The following is a 25748-nucleotide window of genomic DNA, read 5'->3' as shown; positions in this document are numbered from 1 at the left end:
AGAAAAAAACAAAGCCAGTGGAGGCTGTATGTTCAGAGTGGAATTGCTACAGAACATACTGGTTTCATCAATTTTCATTTAAAAAGGAAAACTCTTTTTATTCTGCCTTTATAAATACACTGCTCATTTTGCCTTACACCACAGTTAACAGATCTGTAAGGTAGGTACTGTGCACCCAGTTTCATCCAGTTACTTCCTTCATAAAGTTCAGATTTAAAACTTTTTTTTTTTAAACAACCTCCCTGAGAGAGACAATTCCTAAGAAGGTAAGTTGAGGCGTGTCATTGGAGTGTGACCTTTAGAATTCTGTGCTATTCCACTGACTTGTGTTAGTTAAAGTGAAAATAATGCTTTATGTTTGTGAAGGAGGCAAGAGAGAGAAAATACATAGACGTGTCTATGGACTAGTGATGGTAATAATAGCATCACATCTTGCTGCTCAAGTTGTTTAATAGATAATTGATGCACACTGTTAAACCTGCATCATACAAAGTTATGTTAATTAGTTGAAGACAATACTGATAACAATAAAAACTGTTAATAATTCTAAGCTACCATGGTCATGGAATTTTACATGAAAACACAAAGAAAGGGTGTCAGAGTAGTCTCAGCCACAAGTGCAAAAGCAAAAGTATTTCCTAAAACTTAATCAGTCTTGCTCGCGCTTTTCTCCCTGGGAGATCCCAGCTGTTCTACACCCCAAATGCGGGCCTTGAGACTTGCTAGAGACAGAGGCAGCCCTTTGGATTGGCACCCACCTTTGGCTTAGAGTTGCCCTTCCTCCATGCTTGTTATTTTGACAGCAACTTTTGATATCTTAGAATCCCTGTCTGTATCACAGTATACAAGGAGTTGTAAGTGATGTGCTAGTCCTTCCTGGTATTGTCAAGAAAATACTCAAATCTGACCAGTAAAGAAGGTGACCACTGAGCATCCCTTATATAGCCAAATACTACTACCAAAATCTAGCTTTCTGCTCATTTCAGCCTCTAAAAGCTTTTCAGACCAGCTTGCTTGTTCTAGGTTAAGTGATGCTACTGCTCACAACAGAACTAATTTGTGCTTTTACATGACTGACATAGCTTTGGTTGGGTTGGAAGTCAAACCAGCATGAATGCTCATATTCCCCTTCACTTAAAACTAGGTAGAACCCTATCGAGCTAGTCTGGGACATCTCTATCAAAAGTTTGCTGTCATGTGGTCCGTTGGTTTGTATGGGTTAAGGAGAGTATCACAGATACTACAGAGAGTCTTCACTAAAAGACCAGCTGTGCTCTGGTCTTAAAGGCTACTGTGAACTTCTAGAGCGAGTAGATGAAAAGCCTTCCACCAAGTCGAGCTTTCGCCGAACTCCTCTCTGCTGCCACTACAACTTCTTTCTGCAGAGACACAGAACAAGGGTTAGCAAAATGCAACTGCAGGTGCACGATTGCCTTAAGTTTCCCTAACAGAAACCAGATTTTGTCCATACCATTAGTGTCGTACAGAAACGCGATGAGGAGAAATGAGAGCAACCCACCTCATCAGAATAGCGCTTAACAAAATGAGATGGCAAACAGACTTTATTTCATTTGGGGAACTGGAAGAAGCTGGGAGCAGTCAAATCTCTTGCCAATGTAAACTGTTTCTCAGGGGTAAGATCAATACAGATGAAGCTGGAGAGTAGACTGGATTGGTGCCATAGCAAAGGAACACACTTTGGAGAACGGCCTCACTTGCACTCATCCAGAAACCATCAGCAATGCCTGTGTTTCAGGTGTTGGATTCTGCACCCTAACCTAGTTTAGAAGCATTTGTATTTCCAGCTGTTTCTCCATTGCATGTTTTAACAGCAAGAAGTCAAACCTCCTCAGCCTAGTACTGAGGCTTTCTCAGTACTCACACAGAGAACCTCAGTTCTCACACAGGTTATGTCAGAGTAAGCAGAACATTGGAATCCCTTGAGCTGAACAAGCACTAAGTAACCTTCGAGCTGGGAAAAAAGGTTCCTCAGTGCATCACGCAAACATAGGGATTGACTTTGGGTAAAAATAACTGGCATCTGAGGGAAACAAAGAAACAGGTACACAAACACATCCAAAATCATTCCAGTAAGAAGTGGGTCTCTATGCTTGGAAACACTTGATAAATGAACAGCGTTCACTGCAAGTGATAGCTAGGACAGCAAGCCTGTAAATATTAAATGAGAGGGGTGGTTCGATGTCTGGTTTACTCCATAGCTGAGCATCCACTTTGCATACAGGTTGGTATGAACCGTAAAGCCAGGTGGCACCTACACTTGATTTACCACGTAACCTTTCAGCAAACTCCTCAAGAGTTTAGATTTCAGGCTGGTTTAAAGTGATCTCTTTCAATTCAGGTGTTGGGTGCCAAAATTCTGGCCACTCTGTAGTTCATCCACCTATAAAATGGTTTTAATTAACAGTTCAGAGAGTGACTTAAATGAAAATTAACTATGTAAAGCACTTAAGACTTCTGCAAATGAGTAAGATACATATGTGAGGTGTTGGCTAGTATATGCAAGTGAGGTAGAAAGATGTTATGGAGCAACAGACAACAGTAATTTTTCTCACCTTTCTTTCAGATTTCAGAGTGATAACAGAACTCCCAAATCTTGATAGTTCCTGTAAAATAGTATTACTTATTATAATGCTGTTAGTATTTTTAAACTGGGACTTTTTAGTTTCTTTCAGCAGTTTGTTTTCTGCTTACTTACCTCAGGAGAAATCATGACATACTGTGCCTGAAGAAGAAAAAAAAAGGGATAATAAAAAGTTAGTGGAGAAAACCACACTAGGAGAGTAGATGACCAGTGCATTAACCCTGGCCCCTAAACAGCAAAGTAATTCAAGAACAAACAGGAGGAGCCAAATCACGCAGATTCAGAAACAGAAGTAAACCACCTGTTTTCTGAAACCAAGTTAGAACGTGCTAGATATTTGTACTGGATGTAATTAATTAGCTGTCATTATGACCTCATGTCCTGATTTCACTTCTATGTTTTCTTACCCAGTCCTCAGGACAGGGAGATATCCATGATTTGCAGTGGCCTGTCACATTCCCTGAGGATGCCTGCTTTCCGTTGTAAATGTAAACACGGCCAGCTGCCCCACCAAACAGTATTGTGGTGATACTGTTAGTTCGCAGTGGGGATGTCACAATCATTTCATCTGAAAATATTACAAGGATGACATAACACATCAGAAGTGAAATAATGCTAAACGAAAACACGAGAGAGTTGGCACTTACATACCTCTAGATGCCATGATTCCTATTAATGATGACAGTTAAAATGTTTCAATTTCTGACTGAGTTGCTTGGGATTTTAGGGATGCCTCCCCACAAGGCACAACGGAATACTGGTATGAGTCAACTGAGGAAGCAGACTGTTTAGCTCTTGCATGAATATGTAGGTGGCCAGCCTTCCTGTTGCCAAAAGTAAAACATTTCACCTCTGATCTAGATTCATCAAGCTTTACCTAGTCCATCGTCATCCAGGTCACTTAAGCGTACAACTCCTCCAAAGCGGGAAAACCTCCTGTCCCCACTGAATGTGCTGAGCAGAGAAGGCTCGGTGCTGTCTGTCAGATCGTACACCAGAGCCAGTCCAGCTTGGTGCAGCACTGAGGATATAAATGAAATCCTGGACAGGCTGTCTGAAAAAAAAAGAAGGAACAGAAGCTGAGCATCAGACATAGGAACTCAGGTTTAATACTTGCAATACGTTGACAGCAGGTAATACTGGCATTATGTGATATGGACAAAATTAATATAATTTATGAAACAAGATCAAACATTATATGGCATTAACACTAATTAGCACAGAAACAATCTCTTAGCAACAGTACCAGGGGAAAAATGCATTCAAGTTAAAGATAAGAGTTCTACGTTTTGACTTTCCGAATTCCTTACTGCCTACTGCCAGAGTAAGGACAAATTACTGTGTTGTTTTAATTCCAAGAAATATGCAGTCTACTAGCAAATCACTGCTACGTAAATAATGCAAGGTAGTAATGCTGCTAAGCTAATTTTAAGGAAGGAAAACAAACCATTGAAGTTGAGGCATAATAGACAGGACTCTATATGTAAGGGTCTTCTAGGTGATTACAGTGATATTATTTTTTTAATATTTTTTTTTTAAATTGCATGGCAATTTAAAGGTCCCTTTTCTAACTTTTAACTTTGTATCTGTCCTCTCGTCATACAGAAACAAACGCCCCAAAGCAGAAATGGTTTCCAATTTTCAGGACATACCTGCAGTAGGTGCACCCACCACCAAAACTCTCCGTGTGATCCCAGCCACAGACATCACACCACTGGCCAGAGACAAACCCATTCTGCCCATTGCCTGTAAGGTTTTTAAAACACCTATGTCATTTCTACAGAATGTCACTTTTTACTTCAAATTATTCATAAGGTCCGATTCTATAGAAGGAGCCCTACCTTGACTCCAGTTACTGCAAACCAGTGCTTCGTGCTTGGTGGGTTATACCCATACACCTTCCCAACACTCTGTCTGACATCCGATGAGAAGGGATCGCAGCTTGAATCACAATGCAAAATACATTTGTATGTAACAAAGTATTTTTGTACATTCAGCTAGGATTTCTCCTCTTAAAATATTTTCCCCTTTTAGTTTGGAATAACAGTGGCTGCCAAATTCTAGAAATCTATTTTAGTAATTCCCATGCTTGTTCTAACTAGTTACACAACATTTAAAGCACAGACTTGGTTTATCTACTTCTTAATCACCTGATACATTTTTGTGTTGGATTTGCCTTTAAAAATGCTATCTCAAAGAACGTGCTATCTATAGGATTATTTTAGGCATGTTTACTTGCCAGCATTTTTGTGTCCCCTCTCCCCCTCCCTAAGAAAACCCAAGAAATTAAATATTTCTAAATAACAAAGACCCTCTCTATAGAGGGTCTAAAGACCCCCTCTCTTCCTGAGGAAGGGTGAAGGCAAAAAAATACGAATTTAATAAAAACATTCTAAGCAGGACAAAGAGGAAACTTCCTGAAAAGCTAGAAGTCTAATCTATTACACATCTTAAACATTGTAGAAGTAGGGCAGAATGGAGGAGAGCAAGCTGTCATATACAACACACCCAGCACAACTCCTCCATGTAGGGCTACCAATCAGCAGTAATGTTACATTCTCCAGCTGGCAGCTGTCAAGTGAAAATCCAAACCAAGCGTAGTTTTCTTCCCCCTTCACCATCCAGTTGGCATCCTGTACTGAAAGAAGTCCTGACAGACCAGAAAAATATGAATTAAATCTTGGTGTACCCTGGCATAGAAAAATCTGTTAGCAATATTCCACTGATTAATCCTATGACAACAAGCTCCTATACGCAAAGTTACACCGTCCACGATATGACACCAGTTATTACTAAGTTCGCTTGCTCAGTCTGCAAGTATACTGGCTGGTGAAAGCCTTTATTCAACATAGCCTGCTTCTAAATCCTTGCAATAGCCTACACAAAGTACATGAAAGCTATCGGTCAAGCCTGCCCTAAGCTAGTGACTCCTTCTTAGGGATAGGACAGCATTGAAACTGTTTATCAGAACTTGTAATTCTTCAAGGCTGGTGGGTGGGGGAGCTTCAAATTCTGGCTTTAATTCATTCTGTGTTTTGGTTTTGCAAAAATGTCAGTCAGCAGTGTTTTGAAACCCATTTTCCTTGCGGTTTCTAATTCTACATTAAGTAGAATAAGCTACAAAAAATAAGTGTCATTGGAAATCTCAATTACATGATTCTGACAAAGCTCTGAATACCTGTGTATCCTGCCCAACCCCTATTAACTTTATTTAGCTCCATAGGTGGCCTTTCCTCCCTCATTCACAACAGTCCTCATCACCTGTAGTCATTAGCTGTATTCACTTGTAGCATTCCTCTTTAGCCACATGAAGGAAGATACAGAATGATAAAAATTCATCTTTTGAGGTACGCTTGCCAATTTCCAAGGAAGACCAGTGAGTCTGCCCTGGCATCACCGATACACAGTTGAATCCATTGCTTTAGCAAGGCTTTCAACACTGTGTCCCACAATGTTCTTGTATCCAAGCTGGGACACTGCAGTCTGGATGGGTGGACAACCAGAAGGGAAAAGCCTGGCGAGACAATCACCCTCGCACGGCAGCGGTTAGTGCCTCTGAGAAGTGGAGTGCCTTCAGGGATCTATGTTTAGACTCATCCTGTTAAACACTTCTATAAATGATTCGGAGAAGGCAACAACATGCTCTTTCATCAAGTTGGCGGATGACGGGAGATTGGGGGGGGGGTTATCACCTGAGGGCAGGGCTACCATTCAGAGGGACCCAGACAGGCTGGAGGAACAGGCTGACAGGAACCTCACAAAATTCAGCGAGGACAAATGCAAAGCCCTGCCCCTGGGAAAGGAGATGCCCCCAGCGATACAGGCTGGGGACAGACTGGCTGGGGAGCAGCTATGTGGAAAAGACCCTGGAGATCCTGGTGGGCAGAGAGCTGAGCATGAGGCTCTGACAACAGAGACGGCCAACAGCATCCCAGGCTATGTAAGCATGGCAAAGAGACTGAGAGAAGTGATTGTTCCCCCTTTACTCCTCCCTAGACCATACCTATAATACATTGTTCAGATCTGGACCTCACAAAACAGGAAAAATGTTGATAAACTGCAGCAAATTTAGTGGAGGGCCCCCAAGATGGTTGGGGGCTGCTGCACTTGCGCTGTCAGCCGAGACTAAGGGACTGGGACTTATTCAGCCGGGAGAAAAGAAGGTTTTGAGAGGACCCAACAGCAGCCTGCCTGTACCTATGAGGAGGTTAACAAGGAGATAGAGGCAGGCTTGTCCCAGTGTACCAAGGTACTCAATGCCTTCTGTGCCTCTGACTTCACTAAGCATAGTGGGAGGACAACAGACAATGAGCATAAGCTGAAAAAAGAGAGGTTCATACTGGCTGTAACAAGACATTTTTCTCCCTATGAGGACAGCCAAGAAGTGGACCGGCTGCCCAGAGTGGCTGTGCAATCTCTGTCATTGGAGGTTTTTAAGACCTGACCCGATAAACCCCTGAGCAATCTGGTCTGGCTTTATAGCTGTCCTCTTACTGAGTAGGAGGCTGGACTAGACACCTCCTGAGATCCCTTTGAACCTGAATTATTCTATGATTAATTAGGAACAAATGAACAGTCCCATAAAATATGGAAGAGTTAATTTACTCAATAAATATTACCTTGGTCACTCCTGTTGAAATAAGAGTAAAATGCAACCACAAATCCTCTCTGCTGCCCACCACCGGGTGCATATGGAGAGCCCACAACCAGATCAGCATTTCCATCCTCATCAACATCAGCTGCCAGGAGGGACCAACCAAGATTACAGTAGGAATACTGAAATAAACAGTTAGTTTGAGGCTGAAATGGAACCAAAACCACCAATTCTGTAACACAATAGAGCAACTTACTTCTAAAGAGCTAACCTTGCTTCTGATCAAATTACCCTCTCACTCCCTAACTTCAATTTTGTTTTCTTTGGGGTTTTTTGCAGGGCTATGCACTTTCTGTTCACCTGCTGCCTCCCCTGCACTGGAGTACAAATGTCTTTCTCACATACAACCAACCTAGGCAAGCACCTGCTTGCACTGTCCCCATCAGTTTAAATTCCCTTGCCATTAGAAGCTTGATTTTAACATTCTTTTTTTAAGCCCATAAGCCCATTTCCCCTTTATCTCACCTCCTGTTTGTGTAGCCCTGTATTAGCCTGATCAATATACCTGACAAGTTATGGTAATGTTTGGTTGAGATGCCAAGCCTCTTCCTTCAGTGCCAAAATAGACATACACAGCACCCTAAACAGCAGGAAAAGCAAATACAGCATGAGAGCATCTGCATGTCAACACCAAGAATGAAATCCAAAACAAAGCACAAGGAGTGAAACAGTTCTGCAAGGGCTAATACAACTGCATTTTTCCTATCAGAGCCTTCTCATAATGCTGACTTTTCCACCCCAAACCTAAGAACACCCATGCTGTTATGGGTACTGCTATAACCAGGCAACAAACTAGAGAAGTACAGAGAAGTACATTTTCATCATATCATGGGCAAGGAGCAAGGACAGTATACTGTATATTTACATTCGTTATACACACATTCAGGTGGCTCAAATTTTGTTAATTATTATTTAAGGCAATGGCACACAGTGCCAGGCATAACAGATCCATGCAATTTTCCAAGCTAGTGGGTACACATAAAAGCATTTAAATTACTATTTAGGCAGCTAATTTAGTATCTGAAATTCTGAAGAGTTTTAAGCTTAATGGATATGGTTTAAATGAAAACATTTTGCCTCTCGGTTTGCATGGGCTGAAAATACTCAGGGACCATTACATGGCTTATCTAGTAAGCTGCAAGTCATTAAGCCTCTGTAACTTGATTATTTTAGCATGTGTGTCTGTGTTCCTATCACATTTTAGATATGATCTGTTGGCCTGTGACAGCAGATGACGAGGCTCACTGACCCATGAGGTCCGTTCCAGACACTCTGTTCCTAAATAAAAAGGGTACACTTGTATTTCATGAATGGCTCCTTACATTTCCAGCACATCAGTGCTGCATAGCTGCAATCTGATTTGGATTTCTAATGCGCAAAAAGGCCAAGAGAAATACAGATAGCTGTCATTGCTGTAGTCAAAATACCCACAAAGGTTATAAACCTTTGTGTTTAAATTACAGTGTCACCTTGAGCAACAACAGAAATTCTCTCTCTCGTTTCCCTGTTCAAAAAAATATGGATCAATAAAAATGTTCTGTTTGGAGGGAAAAAATCCCAACAAACCCATGTGAGTGGCTTACTTTGTAAGTAAGAAACTGAGATCCCACAGAAGGTGCTCCAACTGCCAGATCTGGCAGCCCATCCTCATTGAAGTCCAGGATTGCCAAGGCAGAACCAAATCTTCCTGAAGGCTAAAAGAAGAGGGATTGCTCTCATGAAAATAACAGATGTTTTCAAGACAAAACCATCAAAACCTAATGCACATTTGCAATCACAGCACAGGGAAGAACTGGAAACAGAGATTACAAAAATCTATCCCAACAATTCTTAAGATTTTCTTCGCGTCACTATTCTCCCAAGTAATAACTGTCATGCTAATACACTAACTCAGAGTCAACTGTTCTGTTTGAGGATGTGGAGTTATTAAAATATAAGATAACTGAACACAATATGGCGCTGCTTTGCCATTTCCTCTTCTGAGCCTAGTGCACCATTGGTATTAAGTTTATGATCTTTCCTGTTAACAGCATTATAGCTGTGAACCACTAAAACACTCTATAAGAAGACAGCAGCTGTTACTTCACAGTTTACAACCACAGAAACAGATTAAAAGGAAATGTATCTCATCTCTCTTCTTTGTGAATAAAGATATTTTCTACAGAGGATCATCTTTATTACTCAAAAAGATGATTCGATCCTGCTTCTCAGTTACAAGCCAGTCACCATCATGGTAAATTGTAGTCTTCTCTTTCTTAAAATAACATGTACTCTTAGTAAAGACAAACAATGGTTTTGTGAGAAGTTATCCATTAATGAAAAAATGTAGCTTCAAAGGAATTGAAACTTATATTGAATTAATAACTTTAGATGAAAAAGGAAGGGAAAATCACAATATTTTCATAAATGCAGGGACCCAAATGAGCTACACTGTAACTTACAGAGACACTACCTCCATTTTATTCAAGAGCAAATTATGTTCTAATACGCACTTATCTGGCACAGTAATAAAAGTGAACCTACAGATCACCATTGCTTTAATTGTTCCTGTGACTTATATAACAGTTATTTTTCTTGAAAAGCTTATGACATCTTTTTACCAGGAGGGGTATTTCAGGAATAATCTTCATACATATTAATGATACTGTTGCTCAGTCAAAATTTACCACATTTGCAGGCAAAACAATTTAAGTGAAAATTACCTGTCTTGACCTCTCACCTGATGACCCTGTAGTACTTGGTCAGCTTTCTCATCTAGATCCATGTCCTCTGGCGGCAAACCTGACTGATTGCCATAGACCACATACACCCGTCCTATCTGAATATGGCCCAACGTGCTGTACCCTGGTGCTCCAACCACCAGATCTTCATATCCATCCTGGTTTAGGTCAGCCGAGATCATTGCCCTGTACAGCAAGGGAGTCGACAAAATAATAGCATTAGCTTCCGGACTATCACAACATTAGAAGAGAATAAATACTTTTACTTCTTTCAGGTGAACCAAGACCTGTCTTTCCCCATCTATTTTTGTAAAAATCTACTCAGCATTTTTCAGATTTTTGTTTTCTTGAATTAAATAAAAACAGAGCCTTGAAGATTCATCTTCCATTAATGCATCTGAGATCTGTAGGAACTGCTTTTTACTTACTGACACAAGGCACCTGAGAGCAATCAGAGCAAGCATATGACACAGAATACAAAAGATGAAATTAAGTATCTTTTTAACTGAACCTCTGATTTAATTGACAGACTTAACAGTAGATAAGCAAAGGGATCACAGGTCTCAGTAACATGTTGGAGTTTAGAGAGGGAATGTGGAGAGAAAAAAACCTAACTACCGTTAATTTGGCTGGTATGAAGTAAACTCAAGGATTAAATCTTCAATTTTTGAGTCAGAAGAAATAAAGCAAGATGAGCAGCAATGCAAATTTATTTTATTACTCTTCTCTGTTGCAGGTCAAGCTAGAAGCTCTCTGGCAAGGAAAGAGAATATGCCTCTTTGTGTCCTGAATCTATCTTTGAACTCCCTCCTAGTGATCAATTCCGGACGGAGAATTAATTCTGCCCAAACATAAACCAACAACCAAAAAAGGGTAACAATGTTCCCATACTGTTCAGAACTAGAGCCAATGTTGGTTCTAATTTTAGTTCCTTTCATTCTGAGCTTGATCACACACAGAGCATTGAGCTCCTCCACTAAGGAGAGAGAAAGTAAAAAAATGACAAGACTACCCTTCCAAAGAAAGGGGTTATCTGACTAGAATGCACATCTGAATGGAAATTTTGCTCTTGATACAGTTTTATTCGACACAAAGAGGCTTACGCTAACATCTGAAAGAAAGGTCTTACGTGTTAACTTGTTGTTCTGGCCAGACAATGTAAGCCATTCAGCCAGATTTGTACCACTAATTGATTTGGACTGTCACCTTTAAAGAGTATCCAAAGACTAAACATTAATATTCTGTGGGTACTCAAAATTATCAGAATTTAAGAGGGAGGCAGGAAGAAAAAAATTACCAACCATCCAAGCCTAGCATAGGGTGAAGTCAGAAAATATGAAGCTGCTGGCTTGGAGATGTGCTTAGGAGATTTTTGATGTGTAGGTGCTAACGCTCTCCAGACATTGGTTGCAAAAGCATGGTTTATCAAGCGGAGGGAATTCTGAAATAAAAATAATAAAAGAGACACAAAAATAGTTAAAACACAGGCTGAAACTCTAGAACATTATGGAGCACCTCAAAAACCAAGTCACCAACAGTGGAAATGACCACATTGGTGTAAGTGGACTCTGACTCAGGTCACAAGCACCATTTCATAGAGACAAAAATCTGTATGCTCTAAATGGAGCACTGCTATGCTTTGTTGGGAATTCTTAACCCCCAAAAGTGATGATATGATTCTGTAAAATCTAAATACTAAAGCGTAAATACTAAAGATATATTTTGTCATTTTTGGCACTGCAAGATGTGTCCTAACTTCACTATACAAGGAGCAAAGTACAAAAATTGAATATTTGCAATGTATGTAAAAATATACAGATTAACAATGGCGCTGGAAATCTCCACGAAGTGGAGTCAGAGGCTACTGTTAACATCCAGAGACCCTGCTCCATCATGCAGCATTTCAGATAGAAATTAGAACAATTTTATACAGAGCTGAATTTTACCTGACACATCTGTCACTTCTCACTTACTGTTGCCCAAGATTCTGTGTTGAAGTGAACTCCTCTCTCTGTATAGTTTATATTCTTTTCAGGTGTGTTTGTAAGCAAAGAAGTTGTATTCTTGTGACGTTCATGTTTTGATTGTTTGCTTTTGCTAAAATAAAAAAGACAGTAATAACAATTAATATAGCTGAATTAATGACTGGAGTATTTTATGACAAAGCTAGGAGAAGCAAACCCATTGTATGTGATCAGGTGGCTATTTCTCCCATGTATAAATGGAATTCTCAAGAGATACCAGTTAAGCTGGTTTCTCTTGAGATGTTTGCTGGAGGAATACATACACTTGTGCTCTGAACAGCTGAGTTCCGTATTTCTGCACATAAATCAGGAGAGAATTTAGCTATGGTAATGGTAAACATGAATCAGTAGTTTCATGATTAGTGGAACAAAGAGTGACAACCAAATAAAGTGTGAAGACTTAGCATTTCAAGTGTTAGGTAATATTCTTGTCCTTAGGCTGGAAGGTAGAAGTCTCTCTCAGGTTCCGCACAGTTCCCCTACAGGAAGCTTACTTACTCATGTTAAGAGAGACTCAAATTCGCACACAAAAAGATAAACCAAAAGATCTCTAATTTTCAGTAGCTCACTGTCCACATTAGCAGAAGACCCTCTTTTCATCAGTAAATCTTTGAACCGTCAGAGCTATACTTACACGTACTTGTCCTTGTGCTCCCTTGTGCAGTTTATAAACAGAGGGTTCTCAGGCAGGAAGCAGCCACTAAAGAAATATGCAGAATGCATTTTAAAGATTTTCCCACAATGGAAGTGAAACTAAACATACAACTTTTATCCTTACTGATTCCTCTACTAGAATTCATCAGTTTTCTCAAGAAACTCTGCTTATTCAAAATTAGAGCACCATTACAATCCTTAGAAACCCCTTTGATATTTATTTTAATGACCTTGATTAGGTTCTATATGAATCTCACATCTCTTTATATAACTTTTAAAGGAAACTTATTGTAACATTCTATTAAATCTATTAATCTAAAGCACTTTTAATGAAAGTGCCATTCTGGAACAAAGAACAAAACAGATTATGCCATACTGTATTTCAAACATAATTTCCCAAAGCAGCTGCAGTGATATTTTCCATATAAATGGATGGATTAATTGCCACTGTTGGTCCTACAAAGTTATTTAAGTAAGATTACACTTGCAACAGAGCAGTACAAGGCTAGAACTTCTATAAAAATACGATATTCCGAGTACAAGCCTGACCTTCTAACACTAGAATATGTACTCTCACTCTTTCTAATCCTATTTGCCTTAAGCGTCTGAAGGCAATATCTGACCTCCCCTAGGAAGGGACATCTTTGCTGGCTGATGACAGCAGCGAGAAGGTGCAGCCACAGCCACAGCTCAGAGTGCCAGGCCAGGCAGAACCTCAGGGCATGGCTACGCAATATTTAAGCAGGCCCTTGAGTATGTCTTAAAGAATGCCCCAAATTTTCCCTGTCGAGTATCAGCTGGGCATGCCAGAGCCTTGCCTGGGGAAAGGAGTGTGAACATGTGACAAATGTGAACTCAAGGCCTATGTAATCCTCTGCACACGGGTAAAAGACAACCACAGAAATCCCCTTGTCCAAGTGAGGATTTAAAGCTCAGCACCTCTTCTAGGAAAGAACTTGCCTTCAGAAGACAATTAAATGGGTGTCAGGACTTGACTACTGCATTTCATGTTGCAGGAAACATGCTATACCTGGTTCCATTCTCTAGCATATGGCTTGTCAGCTCAAAAATATTGTTTGTCCAGAAGGCCATGTCATCCACTCCTCCGAGGAAATACTCATGGAACTTCTCCACCAGAAATGGAGATTTACTAGCATATGTTGGAAAAAGCTAAGAGACAAGCAACATACTTAGTAAGATGGACTACGTTGTCTTCATACTATATATTCATTTTTATAAAGAAAACAGAAAACCAACCTTGGCAACAGCAAGCCTTTCTCCATGCCTGAAAAACAAATAATCTTCAGAAAAATATTTGCTTAATTTAATAATATTTAATTATTTAAACATTTCTTTTCAAGGCTTCTGTATGGTAAATGCTATGCAAGCCATTACATTTCCTTGTTGGCTGTCAATATATTTTTAAAAGCTGTAACCTGAGAAGTAATGATAGTAACTTTATTGCTGCCCTTGATTTCAAGGGTTTCACAGTGTTTCTAAATGCTGCATGACTATTGGTAATTAACCGAAATAAAGGATACGGCTAGGCTGTTAAGGATATTCACAAGGAGACATTGCCAGATATCAAAAGTCTCTTTTGAGTTATCCTTGGACTTGAAGGGATCTACATAAAGTGTAGGTAAGCCATCTATTTAGGTATGTACACTACTCCTTCAGTACATGAAAACTGTATTGCTAACATGCCACAATGCAATGGTACTTGAAGACACAGCTGTTCTCAAATAAATAGGCATAAATACATTAAACACATAAATGCATTAAATAGCTAAGATGCTGAATCTGTGATGTAATAATGAATTTAACAGTCATTAAGCAGTCTGAATTTGTATTCTAGCCATTAAAAAAATTCAGGTGTTTTATGATTTTGGGGTCTAGTAGGGAGTCTACATTGCTGGCCTTAATGCATAAGTCATTTCAAATAGGATTTTCATCATTTTCCTACATATGTTTCACTTATGAAAACCCAGACAAAGTTATTCAACTTACAGTTCAAGAAACAGCAGGTAAGTACAGTCAGTAATTGTGCTTTCAGTTATGATCTCTTTTCCATAAAATTCCTTATAGATAGCTGCTAGGTCTTTGACAGGTACATACCTAAAAATAAGACGAAAGTATTATAATAAGAGATTTTCCCATCACCTGATAAAAGATTACAGTTCATGTAGTAACAATAGCCTGCTTTAAAATATTCTAAATTTCAAAAGACTATAGAAGGTCATGATGATTTACAAATGCCAGAAAGACCAGGATTGCAGGTGCAGTTACTCTCTGCACAACACTCTCCTCTTGTTTAGGTTCAAAGTCAGAAACCTGTAAAGCCATACCCCTACAGCTACTGCTGATAGACTTTCCACACCCTCACACTGGTTCCCTGGCTTGGCCATCACATAATCTCAGAGGATGTCCTCCAACTCTGCACTGTGCCAAATCCACTCTAGCCAAACAGACATTTCCCACAGCTGTCCCAGAGTTTTATTAATGAACTGTGCCTTCTACACCTAGATAAACTACATCCTACTTAAACAAAACTACTCAAATGACCTACTTTATCAGCAGAAAAAAGGCATGTGAGTTCTTTCATTTAAAAACTGTGAGAAAAAAAATGTGTATTCTCTAAAACTGCTGCTTCTTTTTATGCTTTTAAAACCTGTCTGAATTCCACAGCATGTATAACCATAAACATCCTCAACTTCCAAAACTTTAAATGGAACTCTAAGTGAGATTTATTTAACGGAGTTCTTTAACTAATTGTTAGGACATTCCAGCAAACCTTTTTCACTGATTATTTTACATATAATTACTTATAGTTTCCTTCAGTGATAAATAATTTAATCTTTCTTGCTGTGTCCCTATATGTAAACCCTTTTTTTCTTCTGTCCTTCCAGTTTTTCATTTCAGGGAACAGTAAATACGCATACGAGGAATACCAAACTCAGAAAAATTCCAACAGCTGCAAGGTTTTCTTTTGAAAGAAAGGTAAAGGAGGACAGCATTTTGTTAACACAGTGAGTATACAGAGTAAGCAGAAATAATTATTAAAGAAGGCAACCTTATTATCTTACCAATTCGATGCCAGATAACTGAAGTCCAGCTCAAACTGACTCAGTACATCTCCTCCTGTGGATGGAAGAATGAAAAAAAACCACAAAGCCCAACAAACAAAACCTGTTAAGTATCTATCATGGGTAACAGGGCAGATGAAGCTATGTATGGCTATGCTATCCATATTTATATGGTAGATCCTCCAGCTGTTATGTTTAGAACACATAAATGGTTCACCTGAAAGTATGCTGCATATTTCACACTTCCAGAGAGTAAGAATAATGTAAAATTTAAAATCACAGTAGTGACTCCATTTAAACCTTAGCATCCTTCAGCCTGTGTTTGAGCTTTAAAGCAAGTGTCCATATGCCCTATCGCATCTCCTGAAACACGGAGCATGAGGACAGGTATAGCAGGGCTTTGCAAGCAATGGGGGAGAGTGAGAATACAGTGTCCATCTTGGCTCCAGCACTGCACAGGCTAAGAGCTGGAATCACCCACTGTGGTTTTGAAGTGGACTAGTTATTCTAACAGAAGGATCTACGATCAGCAAACAGAAACATTACCAAAATCGCCAACACTGTGAGCTTCCGAGTATGAACCTTGAAAATCAATCTGGAGAAAGAGAAAAACAAGAGAACTGTCCATTTATTTTACTCATCCTTCCATACAAACCTATGAGCAGAAACAAATTCTCCAAGCAGCCCTGAAGTTTACAGGTCCCAAACCTGACCAACTTCATTCTTATGGAGTTCATGACATTACATCTCTCTGAAAATCTTCCTGAAACAGGACTCCAGCTTTTCTCTTGCCTCCCCACTAGAGTCCAAAGCTAAGCTATCAATTCCGACAAATCCAGTTACCTCAATAAATAAAATAATACAGGCTTACTTCTCCCATGGTCTTTAGGAATCCTTGGTCGATGCCCAGGCTATGCCAGCTAATATCTGCCACCATATGCGAGGCAACTCCAAACAGGAAAGCCACCAGCTTCTCTGTAGCCTACACAACAACAATCTACTTGTAGTAACATCAGTAATTTTACTCCTGTCTTTAAGAAGAGGTGAGCATTTTATGTATGTGTATTATACAAGGATATAGCTGAGAAACTCTTAAAATTCAAGAACTTAGCATGACAAAGTGTTGACTACTCATTCCTTGATGCTTGGAGTCACTTTTTGTGACTTGAGAAGCTTTAAGCACTTCATACAGTCCAAGGTCACAGAATTGCATGGTTGATGTCAGGACAACTTGTGTACTTCAAGATAGATGTGTACTAAAGTGTTTTTCTGAACTGGCATCAAACACTTCCACTTCCAAGGAGTGAATCCCCTCTGCCACCATGGCTGTCATGCAGGCACACAGAGGAGAAAAAGACATTCCTGTGCAAGTGCTGCTCACTGTAAAAGTACCCAATTAAAGTCCAGGTATGAAACTACTCATCTTATTCCTACAAACAGAAAAGTTATTTGGAATAAATTTATCAGCAACAGAAATTTCATTTCTCCAGAAAAGACTTCTCTGCATTGAACCACTGTAAGTTCCAGAGGTCTTTTAAAAATTCTTAATCGAATCATAGTTTTTGACAACTTATACTTCCCAAGGGTTAATAGTTCACAAGATCAGTATCACCAATGGCCAGTGAAAAGGCAGGCAAACTTGTTTAGGTTTTAAAGAGTGCATGCTCTCAAATGCTGTATGACTCTCCTGAGCAGAGGGAGAATGGCAAGTACTCTAGTAAGGAAAAGAAAACAATATTACCTTTAAGATCATTCTCACTTTTGACAATTTGGTTTTCCTCTCCTCCTAAGTAGCTCATATACCATAAACAAGAGCAAATCAGGACTAAGTCCAAGATTTCACAAGTGACAATTCCAAAAGACACCTGGTTTTTAAGTGGCAAACACTCAACCAGATCTGATAATAATGCAAGACTACCAATCATGTTTGGAATTTTGGACCTATGAAATGTATCATAAGCACCAGACCACACTGGAGGTAACTGATAGACTTTATATGGAAACTGTAACTTTTTTGTCTGGTGAAGATGAAGACAGGATTTCAAATTTTCCTGTATCAGCAGAGACTTTGATTTAAAAATATGCTTTTTTTCTACACTTCCCAAAGGATGAGTTGCAACAACAAGTGAAGGCAAAGAAAACAGTAGAAAGCAAAGTCAAAAGCTAATGAAATTTTCTTACCTCTTCCCAAGGCTGAGGATAATTCCTTCTGATGTAGTGAATACTTGCACTGAGAAATGGTGACCAGTGAGTGTCTTCTGACACATCATGGAATATTCCTATTGCAATAAAATTGTATCAGTATTTGATTTATTCTTTTTGGGGGGGAGGGGAGGGAGGGAGAAAAAAGAAAAAGTTTCCTCCAAGAAAAAAACCCACAGACTTTTTTCAATTTCATATCGTACAGACAATACGTTTTGCAATCCACTTATATGAGAAGAACCAAACGAGATGTATTTTTATATGATTTATACTGTCAAAAGAGATACTAGATTTACCTTCTATGATTTTGGTTTGAAGCATCTGAAAATTTTGTGCCTGCTCCCTTTCTCTGTGCCTGTGAGTAGGTACAGTACAACGAAAGACGGCCTCCCAAGTGGAGAGAATAAAGAGAGCTGACAGAGATGCCGTTGACTAAATGAATGCATCAAATTGCATGGCAGAAAAGCTGATGGGCATGGCAGCCAACTCAAAATATCATGCTTTGGGTCAGGTATCAGTTTCCACAGGGCAGAGGAAGGCTATGTCATCATCATTTTCAACAGAATGTCAAACTTGCCAAGATACAGTCAGTGTAGGAGCAGAAGCAGAGCAAAGGAAAGCAGAAAAAATCAGGTTTTCCTTTAAGCATCAATTATTACTCTCACTTGGATTTATGCAGAAGAGATTATGTAGGATCTAACACAGTGACCTTGCCTAAAAATTTCTGTGTACCTACATGAAGCTAAGAGCAAAGTGATGCTGACATGACAAGACCAAGCAGCACAATATTAAATCCTCTACGGGGCAAGACGGTAGGCAGGAGATAGATTGTTCGGACCATCAATACACTTGGAGGAAAACTATGTGTTTGTTCACAGAGGACTGTGAAACTGCAGAAGACTAAGGTATATTAAATGCTGAAACTGAGTGAGCAGACCTTGTAGGTAATTCAGTCACCTCCTGGCCTCTTGACATTTTACAGTGCAGCTGAACTAGATAACATAAGGATGGGATTTGCTAGACCAAAATTAAACGTTCACAGAGTAGACTTCTACATCTAAGTTTGCCTCCTGCCTGGAAAGGCAGTCTGGATGGCATTGTTCTTGATCTAGAGGCACAGTTAAAACAGTTCAGATCTGCAGAGGTACCTATTTCTTCCATATTGACTAAGGAGACCACTGACCAGCGGCCCAAGTATAAAACAAGGCAAGATTGACCCCAACTTTAGTGAAGGAATACAGGCTGGAGACTGCAGAAAGAGAGGCTCTGATCACTGACCTGATATAAGGCAGGAGTCAAAATTGCTAGAAGGGAAAGACGAGGTAGGTAGAAATAACCAAGTTAAGGTAGGAACTGAAGAAATCCCAGGAGAACATCAGTCCTGAAAACAAGGCAAGCGAGACTGAAGTTTGGGACAAGATGTTAGCAGAGCCAGGCAGAAGACCAGGAACAGTGACCTGGTGAGTGACAGGAGACAAAACCAGTATTAAATGCCAGAGCAGAGGGGCAATCTGGATGTGAACTGAGCATCACAACATAACAACAGAGAAGATCCCCTGTTAGGCAACCCAGATGGGGCAACCTGCCTATCCAGATATAAACGAAGCAGCCTGCAGTTGGCATAAACAACAGTCAGCATCAACAACCTGTGACTGAGAAACAGTGATAAGTCTAGCTGCCACTGTGTGATTTAAGACTCTAAGTAGAGCAGGCAATGAGAAAAGTCGGGGAAAGCATCCTTGGAAAGACAAAGAAGGATTTTGCAGTTTGAGGCAGCAAAAATAAATACTGAAATAAGTGAAGGCACTGGCACTCAGCTGAAAAACATGTAAAAGATGAGGGAAACCAAACAAAGATCCTAAGAACACTTTGAATTTAATGGATCTGAATTTGCATGACCCACTAAAATAGACCACCTCCCATACTTTACTTTTTCAGTACGATCTCAACCACGAATAGGCTAGATATCCTCACACAAACTACACATCGCTGCCTTGTCGCTGGTATCTGCCTAAACATCCTAATGGCTTGTTGTTGGAGGACAGGCTGTCTTTGTCCCATTTGCTAACTGCTCACTATCCAGATCTACCACTTTAGCAGCAAATATCCCGGAGTAAGCCCTAGCCGGCTGTTTTATAGCTCCAGAGTTGCTGGAGAAGCTGATAACGATCAAGACCTGACCTACCAGAGCTGAAAAAATCTGAGGACCACCTGCGAGCCAAGACATACTTTTTACAGCCATTGCAACAGGGTGCTAATTTTGTGGTGCAGTCTTCAGATCTGCACAAAACTAAGACTGACATTACTTTCAAACGGGAAGCAGTAAAAGGCAAAAGACAGCAGTCTGAAAAACAAAGGCTTTAACCTGGGATGATACTAACACTCCCCCCACCCAGCAAGTCCTACAATATTTTGTTTTTGTGGGTTCTTTTTATATTCTCCTATCATCTTTGTGACTGATCTGACAGAAATTATCTCTAGGCTTTCCCTAAGACTTAGAAAAAAGATCATTTTGTCCTCTCAGTTTCTCCCCAAGCTGTACTCAGTAATCTGACCTAATTTAGTCAAACAGCAACCTTCTATCAAATTGCCCTACACATTAGATAGTTACATTTACCCAAAAGTTACTTTCTAAACACATTTTCAAATGTATTATTTTCATATAAAGTTCTACAAAAAGGCTCAAAACACTAACAAAAATGGCGCATGTTTTTGCAGGAAGGTATTTTTGGCCACACTTCGTTTGTTACAACATAACTCTTTTCAACCCTACTAAATTCTATAGGATTTTCACATAAAAATACAGTTGTTACAATATTGGACTCATAAAGCTTTTCTTACCACTTTTGCAGATTGAAGGATAAAAGGCATCAGGATAAATGCTCCCAGCCTGAAAAGCATCTTGGTGGTTTAGTAATAACTGGGAAAAGGATGGGGGAAAAAGTAATCAGAATGCTATTGCACAGCACGAAAACAGAGCTTACCATGAATATTGAAGATAAAATTTAAATATCCAGCAAGGCACAACTATTATCTTGGTAAAATACGTTATTTCAGTGTTGTCATCATCCCCCATCATTCCCCCCCCAAATCCCTGTAAGTGAGACTAATTGGTATACACTGTAATTTGAAAGGCCATTTAGGAAACTATTTGTATGATCTTAGGTGCTGGTTAAGTCACTTTCTGAAGGTGCCCTCCTCCTCGTGGACTAGACATGAAGCCTGCGTTGCTAACTTCCATCCTCTGAATTACGGCATAGCTGTCTACAGCGGACAATGTCAATACTTCCCTTGAGTGATCTCCTACTTGGATAAAAGACCAAGTTATATAAAATGGTCTTCTTTACATTGTCCTAAAGGATATTAAAAATGTTTTAAACACAAAACATACGTGTTTTGTTTATGCATTTATGAAAACTGTCCACGTGCTTAAAGTGCTCTGCTGGATACAGCCCATCAAAGAAAAAACTATTTGCATCACTAAGAAATCGGTTAAATGATACATGTGGTGGACTAAACTCAAAACCTTGCTGTCATTTTGCTGTCCTTATGTATATTATATCTCCTTTCCAAAAGTCCTCTACTGATTCTTCTAATACAACTACTCACAGAGGGTATGACTTAAGAAGATGGGAAAACATGTGAGAAACCGCACACAGTATATATACATTATAGTAATTGCTACATATTTGTAATAGTATTCAGAAGGAGTCAAATGATTTTCAACAAAAAAGGTAAAAATACAGTCTAGGCACAATATTTACAAACATATTACTGAGAATAAATAAGAAAAGAAAGGCAAGAAGACAGAAAAACATTCAGAAGAAAGGTGTACAATTAAGCAATAATACGCTTCCTACCTGTCTATAATTAACATTCCCTTCACGCTTAAAGAAAAATTCCAGAGCTCTGTGTGCTGAAAAACAACAAATTGAAGTATTGATTTATAGGTGCTGCAGCCAGGCCCATGTTTTGTTAGAAGCATTATCAAAACCAGAATACACCTCATTGTCATACCTAAGCCAAGTGGCACATGTGCATGAAACACGATTTCTCGGAAAATTTTGTACATGCCAGCGAGTGTGTTTTCTCACCTAGGGAGCTAATGAGGAAACACCGTTTCTGTAGCACATCTGGGCACTGAGGTCTCATCAGTCTCTCTCTAATCCCTAGCTCTGAAGCTGACCAACAAAGCCTAAATCGCAGGGAAAAGGAACTCCCTATGTCCAGAACTGAGCTACAGCTGTGAAATGACACGATCACACCCAGCACGTGTAGAGTACGGATCATAAAGTTCTAGCTATAAAGGACCCACCTGAATTGTATTTAAGTTTCACCGTTGCCCTTAGCACTGAAAAAGGTACCTCAGGAATTCACACGGATGTTTAACAGTTTGATTAATTTTTAATGTGTACGAAAACCAACAAAAACCTAAAGTCAGCAAGGTAAATAATACTGTTTATTCACTGATTAGGCAGACATTCTTACTTCCAAAATATTTATTGAGCAAGCATAACAAGAGAATGAAACAAACTGACATCACTTTTCTTTAATGAAGTCTCCTTCTAATTAATGTTAGAGCCCAGGGATAATCTATTAACACTATTTCAAAGATACCCAACATTGCCTCTAAAATTACTGTTGAAACTGCATGCATGGGTTATTGTATTGCCCTCCCACACAAAGTTTTACTCCTCACTTGAAGCTATTTACAAACTAAGACTGATCACGATAACCCAGAATATGCTGAATTTAATTTGATCCTTAGTAAATAAACCACACCACAACCCCCCCTCATCCCCATTCTGGAATAAGATCTAGACAAAACTGTGTGGGTTTGAATGATCTTTCACTCTTACCCACTGATCTAAACCATCCTTATAGAAATATGTTAAGATACCTTAAGGACCGATCCTGCACCAAAACCGGAATAACTTAAAAATAATAATAATAATAAGTCTATTGTTTCAAGGCTCAGCCATTTCAACACACATCTCCCTTTCCAGTGTGTGAGAGTCCCAGTTGGGCGTTTTGCTTTTTCTGTCTCACATCCCCTCCTGGACTTCTTTCATGTGGGCCCAGGTCCTACAAATTCACCTTTACAATGAATTTCGTGATGGATTCCCACAGAGCCCGGCAGGTCTGACGAGAGCCCCTGGAGGGGGAAGAGCCTCCCCACTCAGACTCGCCTCCAGCAACAAGTCCATGGCAAGTAGGACACAGCACAGCTCTGCCGAGCACGGTGAACATGATCAACATTTTGAACAGGCAGAGCTTTTCACCATTTTAAAAGTACTTTCAGAAGTCTGTCCAGGATAGATTTTGGTGCTGGTTTTGAGTCGGAGGAGTTCTTTTCTACAGTTTGTTGGGTTTTGGTTTCTTTTCCTGGAATGCTCACTGTTTGGATTTGGCAATAACTTGCTGTATCTTACCATCATGGACTTTTATTTGCACATTAATAAAAACACTGCTTTTAGCAGCATCAGAGCTGATCCCAGTTTAATGTCATTTTCAGGCAAATGGACACAATTAACTGTTGTAAACTATGACCCAATAGTTCAGTGTACACACTACTCCTCAGACAACCAAGATCTTTAAATTATATAAATGCAGGTTTTCTGCAATATGTTTCCTAGATTAGAAAAACATTACTGCTTTGGGACAGATCCATAAGCTCTTGTTTCTTTTTGCAGATTTCTAGCAAATACACTCTATTCTACCAAATCTGTTACTTCATGTTTTCAGAAGCTCGTACTCAGTAATTGGAGCCCCAAGCTTGCAAAAACGTATGCACTTGCCTAACCTCAGGCAGTGTGACTTCTCCTACCGATTACTATGGATTTCCTGACATATCGTTAGGAAAAGCAAATGGTTGCAGGATGCTGACCTAGGGTACAACACTCTGTAAGGGAACACACTCTCAAGTCTCGAATGTCGTGAATAATCCCAACCTTTAACTTGTTCAAAGTTGCATGTGTTCAGTACTTAAAGTCTGAGAAGATTACCTGAATAGAGACAACATCATACGTTTTACTGTCTGTTTGAGCAACGGATTTAGAACCAGAAGCAGAAGAACAAACAACTAAAACTGTCAACTTATTATGAGTAAATGTCTCAGAATAACCTCACGCTACTCATGAGTGCTCTTGCAAAAACTACAGCAGAAACCAGATTTTAAAAATAACACATGCAAACAAGAAATTCGAAACAGAAATATTTCCCCACTTTGATGGTCACTCAGTTCTCTCCTTCATTCTCTACAAATCTAGGCTGCTCAGGCTACAGATAGCAACCTACCAGAAAGAGACACAGAAGAAAATTTTCATTATGTTAGTCATAGATACAAACACATTACAGCATTTTATCTATTTTATGCAGGTATGGCAAAATTAATACACGGTGATTTGAAAACAGAGCTACCACAAATGGTCTGTGTTATTCTCTAGTTTAAATATAACAATCCCATAAATTGCGTAAAGTATTCCTTTTCTTTCTCCAAACCAAACCCTGTCTGCATAAGACTCACAGACACAAACATTCCAGTTACATAATGCCTGTGTTTTAGAAGACGGAAAAATACGCAACCAAGTTGATTCAAGCATTTTGCTTATAAAAACAGTAAAGTTTCAAACTCCAAAACCAAACTACTTATCTATCCTCTGTTATTCACGTTTTTTTAAGATTATGTTGAATGCTCATTACTTTATTTCCTCCCTTTGCTTTCCAGCCAAATCTGAATTCACTTCTCTTCCCAAGCAACTCAAAAGACACGAAAATTAATTCTGAACATGTCTTACCTATTTCAACATGTGTTGAAATTCCACTTGGGATACATCTTTGACAGAAATGGTATAGTATAAGCAGCAGAACAGAGCGAACCTTCAAACCAGCCATGATGCTGGCTCGAACTGTGATTTTCGGAAGCCTGGAGCAGTAGCACTGTGACCTTTGAAATGTAGGTTACGGAGCATGCCTTTTCTTTCAGACATATTGCTGACACAGCAAATAAACGACTGGCCTGTTTGAAAGGCTATTTCATACCAATGCTTTTCTTGACCTCAAGTAAAGTCATTTATAAAAAAAAGAAATAACCTATAGGTGTTCTCCCCACTTGACTTCCGTAATACCTCTGGGGTTTGGGCAGCGTAGCTGCCATCGCCGCGCGGCAGCAGCGCGGTTTCTGTTCACGTCTAAAAGCGCGCCGGAGCAGAGCATCCTCCCGCGCTTGGTGCACCTGCCTTACAACAGCTACATCAGATTTCACAAAAAAACGAAGCCAACTGCCAAAGCAGTATTAGCAGAGGCACACTAGCTCCTGAGCTGTCGGCGACACAAATTCACAAGCTTTGACGAGCTGACAGGGCATCGCATGCGCGCGTTTGGGTCTTGCGATCCGGACTGGAAGCCCAATTACATCAAAATCAATACTCGGGGGTGGAAGAAGTCGCGACAGGACTCCTGCCATACCCACTGCTCTCCAATCCTGCCTGACGGCAGAGGCTGGGCAGGCTGCGGCTCCCAGCCACCCTCCAGGCAAACCTGACCCGGCTGCCGTGGGACCCGGTGCCGCCACAGCCCGGCGCTCCTGGAGCCAAGCCGTCAAGCACAAGTGCCCCCCGCTCCCTCCGCTGTCTGTGTGTGTGTGTGTGGGGGGGTGTCTCGATGGAGCTGAGGACACGGGGCTCCGGGAATCCGAAATCCTCCCCATCACCCTCCAAGGGCAAACCCAGCGCCGCCGGGCTCCGGCGCCGCCAAGGCCGCTCCTGGCCCGGCCCCTCCGCGGCGGCTGCTGCTGCTGCTGCTCCTCCT

At 40.1% G+C, this 25748-nt stretch overlaps 1 protein-coding gene across 1 annotated transcript; it reads right to left on the bottom strand.

Moving 5' to 3' along the window:
• Nucleotides 1-1299: 1299 nt before the first annotated feature.
• GPLD1 (glycosylphosphatidylinositol specific phospholipase D1) lies at nucleotides 1300-24833 on the bottom strand. The gene is made up of 25 exons (XM_010564440.1): nucleotides 24737-24833; nucleotides 21800-21855; nucleotides 20781-20859; nucleotides 17919-18016; nucleotides 16609-16719; nucleotides 16284-16332; nucleotides 15738-15792; nucleotides 14662-14769; nucleotides 13912-13939; nucleotides 13685-13824; nucleotides 12641-12700; nucleotides 11950-12073; nucleotides 11278-11417; nucleotides 9976-10162; nucleotides 8840-8950; nucleotides 7762-7836; nucleotides 7222-7378; nucleotides 5111-5252; nucleotides 4444-4543; nucleotides 4255-4348; nucleotides 3480-3656; nucleotides 3010-3170; nucleotides 2717-2743; nucleotides 2574-2624; nucleotides 1300-1379 (listed from the first exon to the last, which is right to left on the bottom strand). Exons 1-25 carry the CDS (start codon nucleotides 24831-24833, stop codon nucleotides 1302-1304), a joined length of 2505 nt encoding a protein of 834 aa, XP_010562742.1. The 3' UTR covers nucleotides 1300-1301.
• Nucleotides 24834-25748: the final 915 nt, after the last annotated feature.

The sequence above is a fragment of the Haliaeetus leucocephalus genome, unplaced genomic scaffold (genome assembly GCF_000737465.1).
Source record: "Haliaeetus leucocephalus isolate CR32 unplaced genomic scaffold, Haliaeetus_leucocephalus-4.0 Scaffold179, whole genome shotgun sequence".
NCBI lineage: Eukaryota > Metazoa > Chordata > Aves > Accipitriformes > Accipitridae > Haliaeetus > Haliaeetus leucocephalus.
The sequence above is the reverse complement of the archived record's forward strand: the minus strand, read 5'-3'. Positions and strand labels throughout refer to the sequence as shown.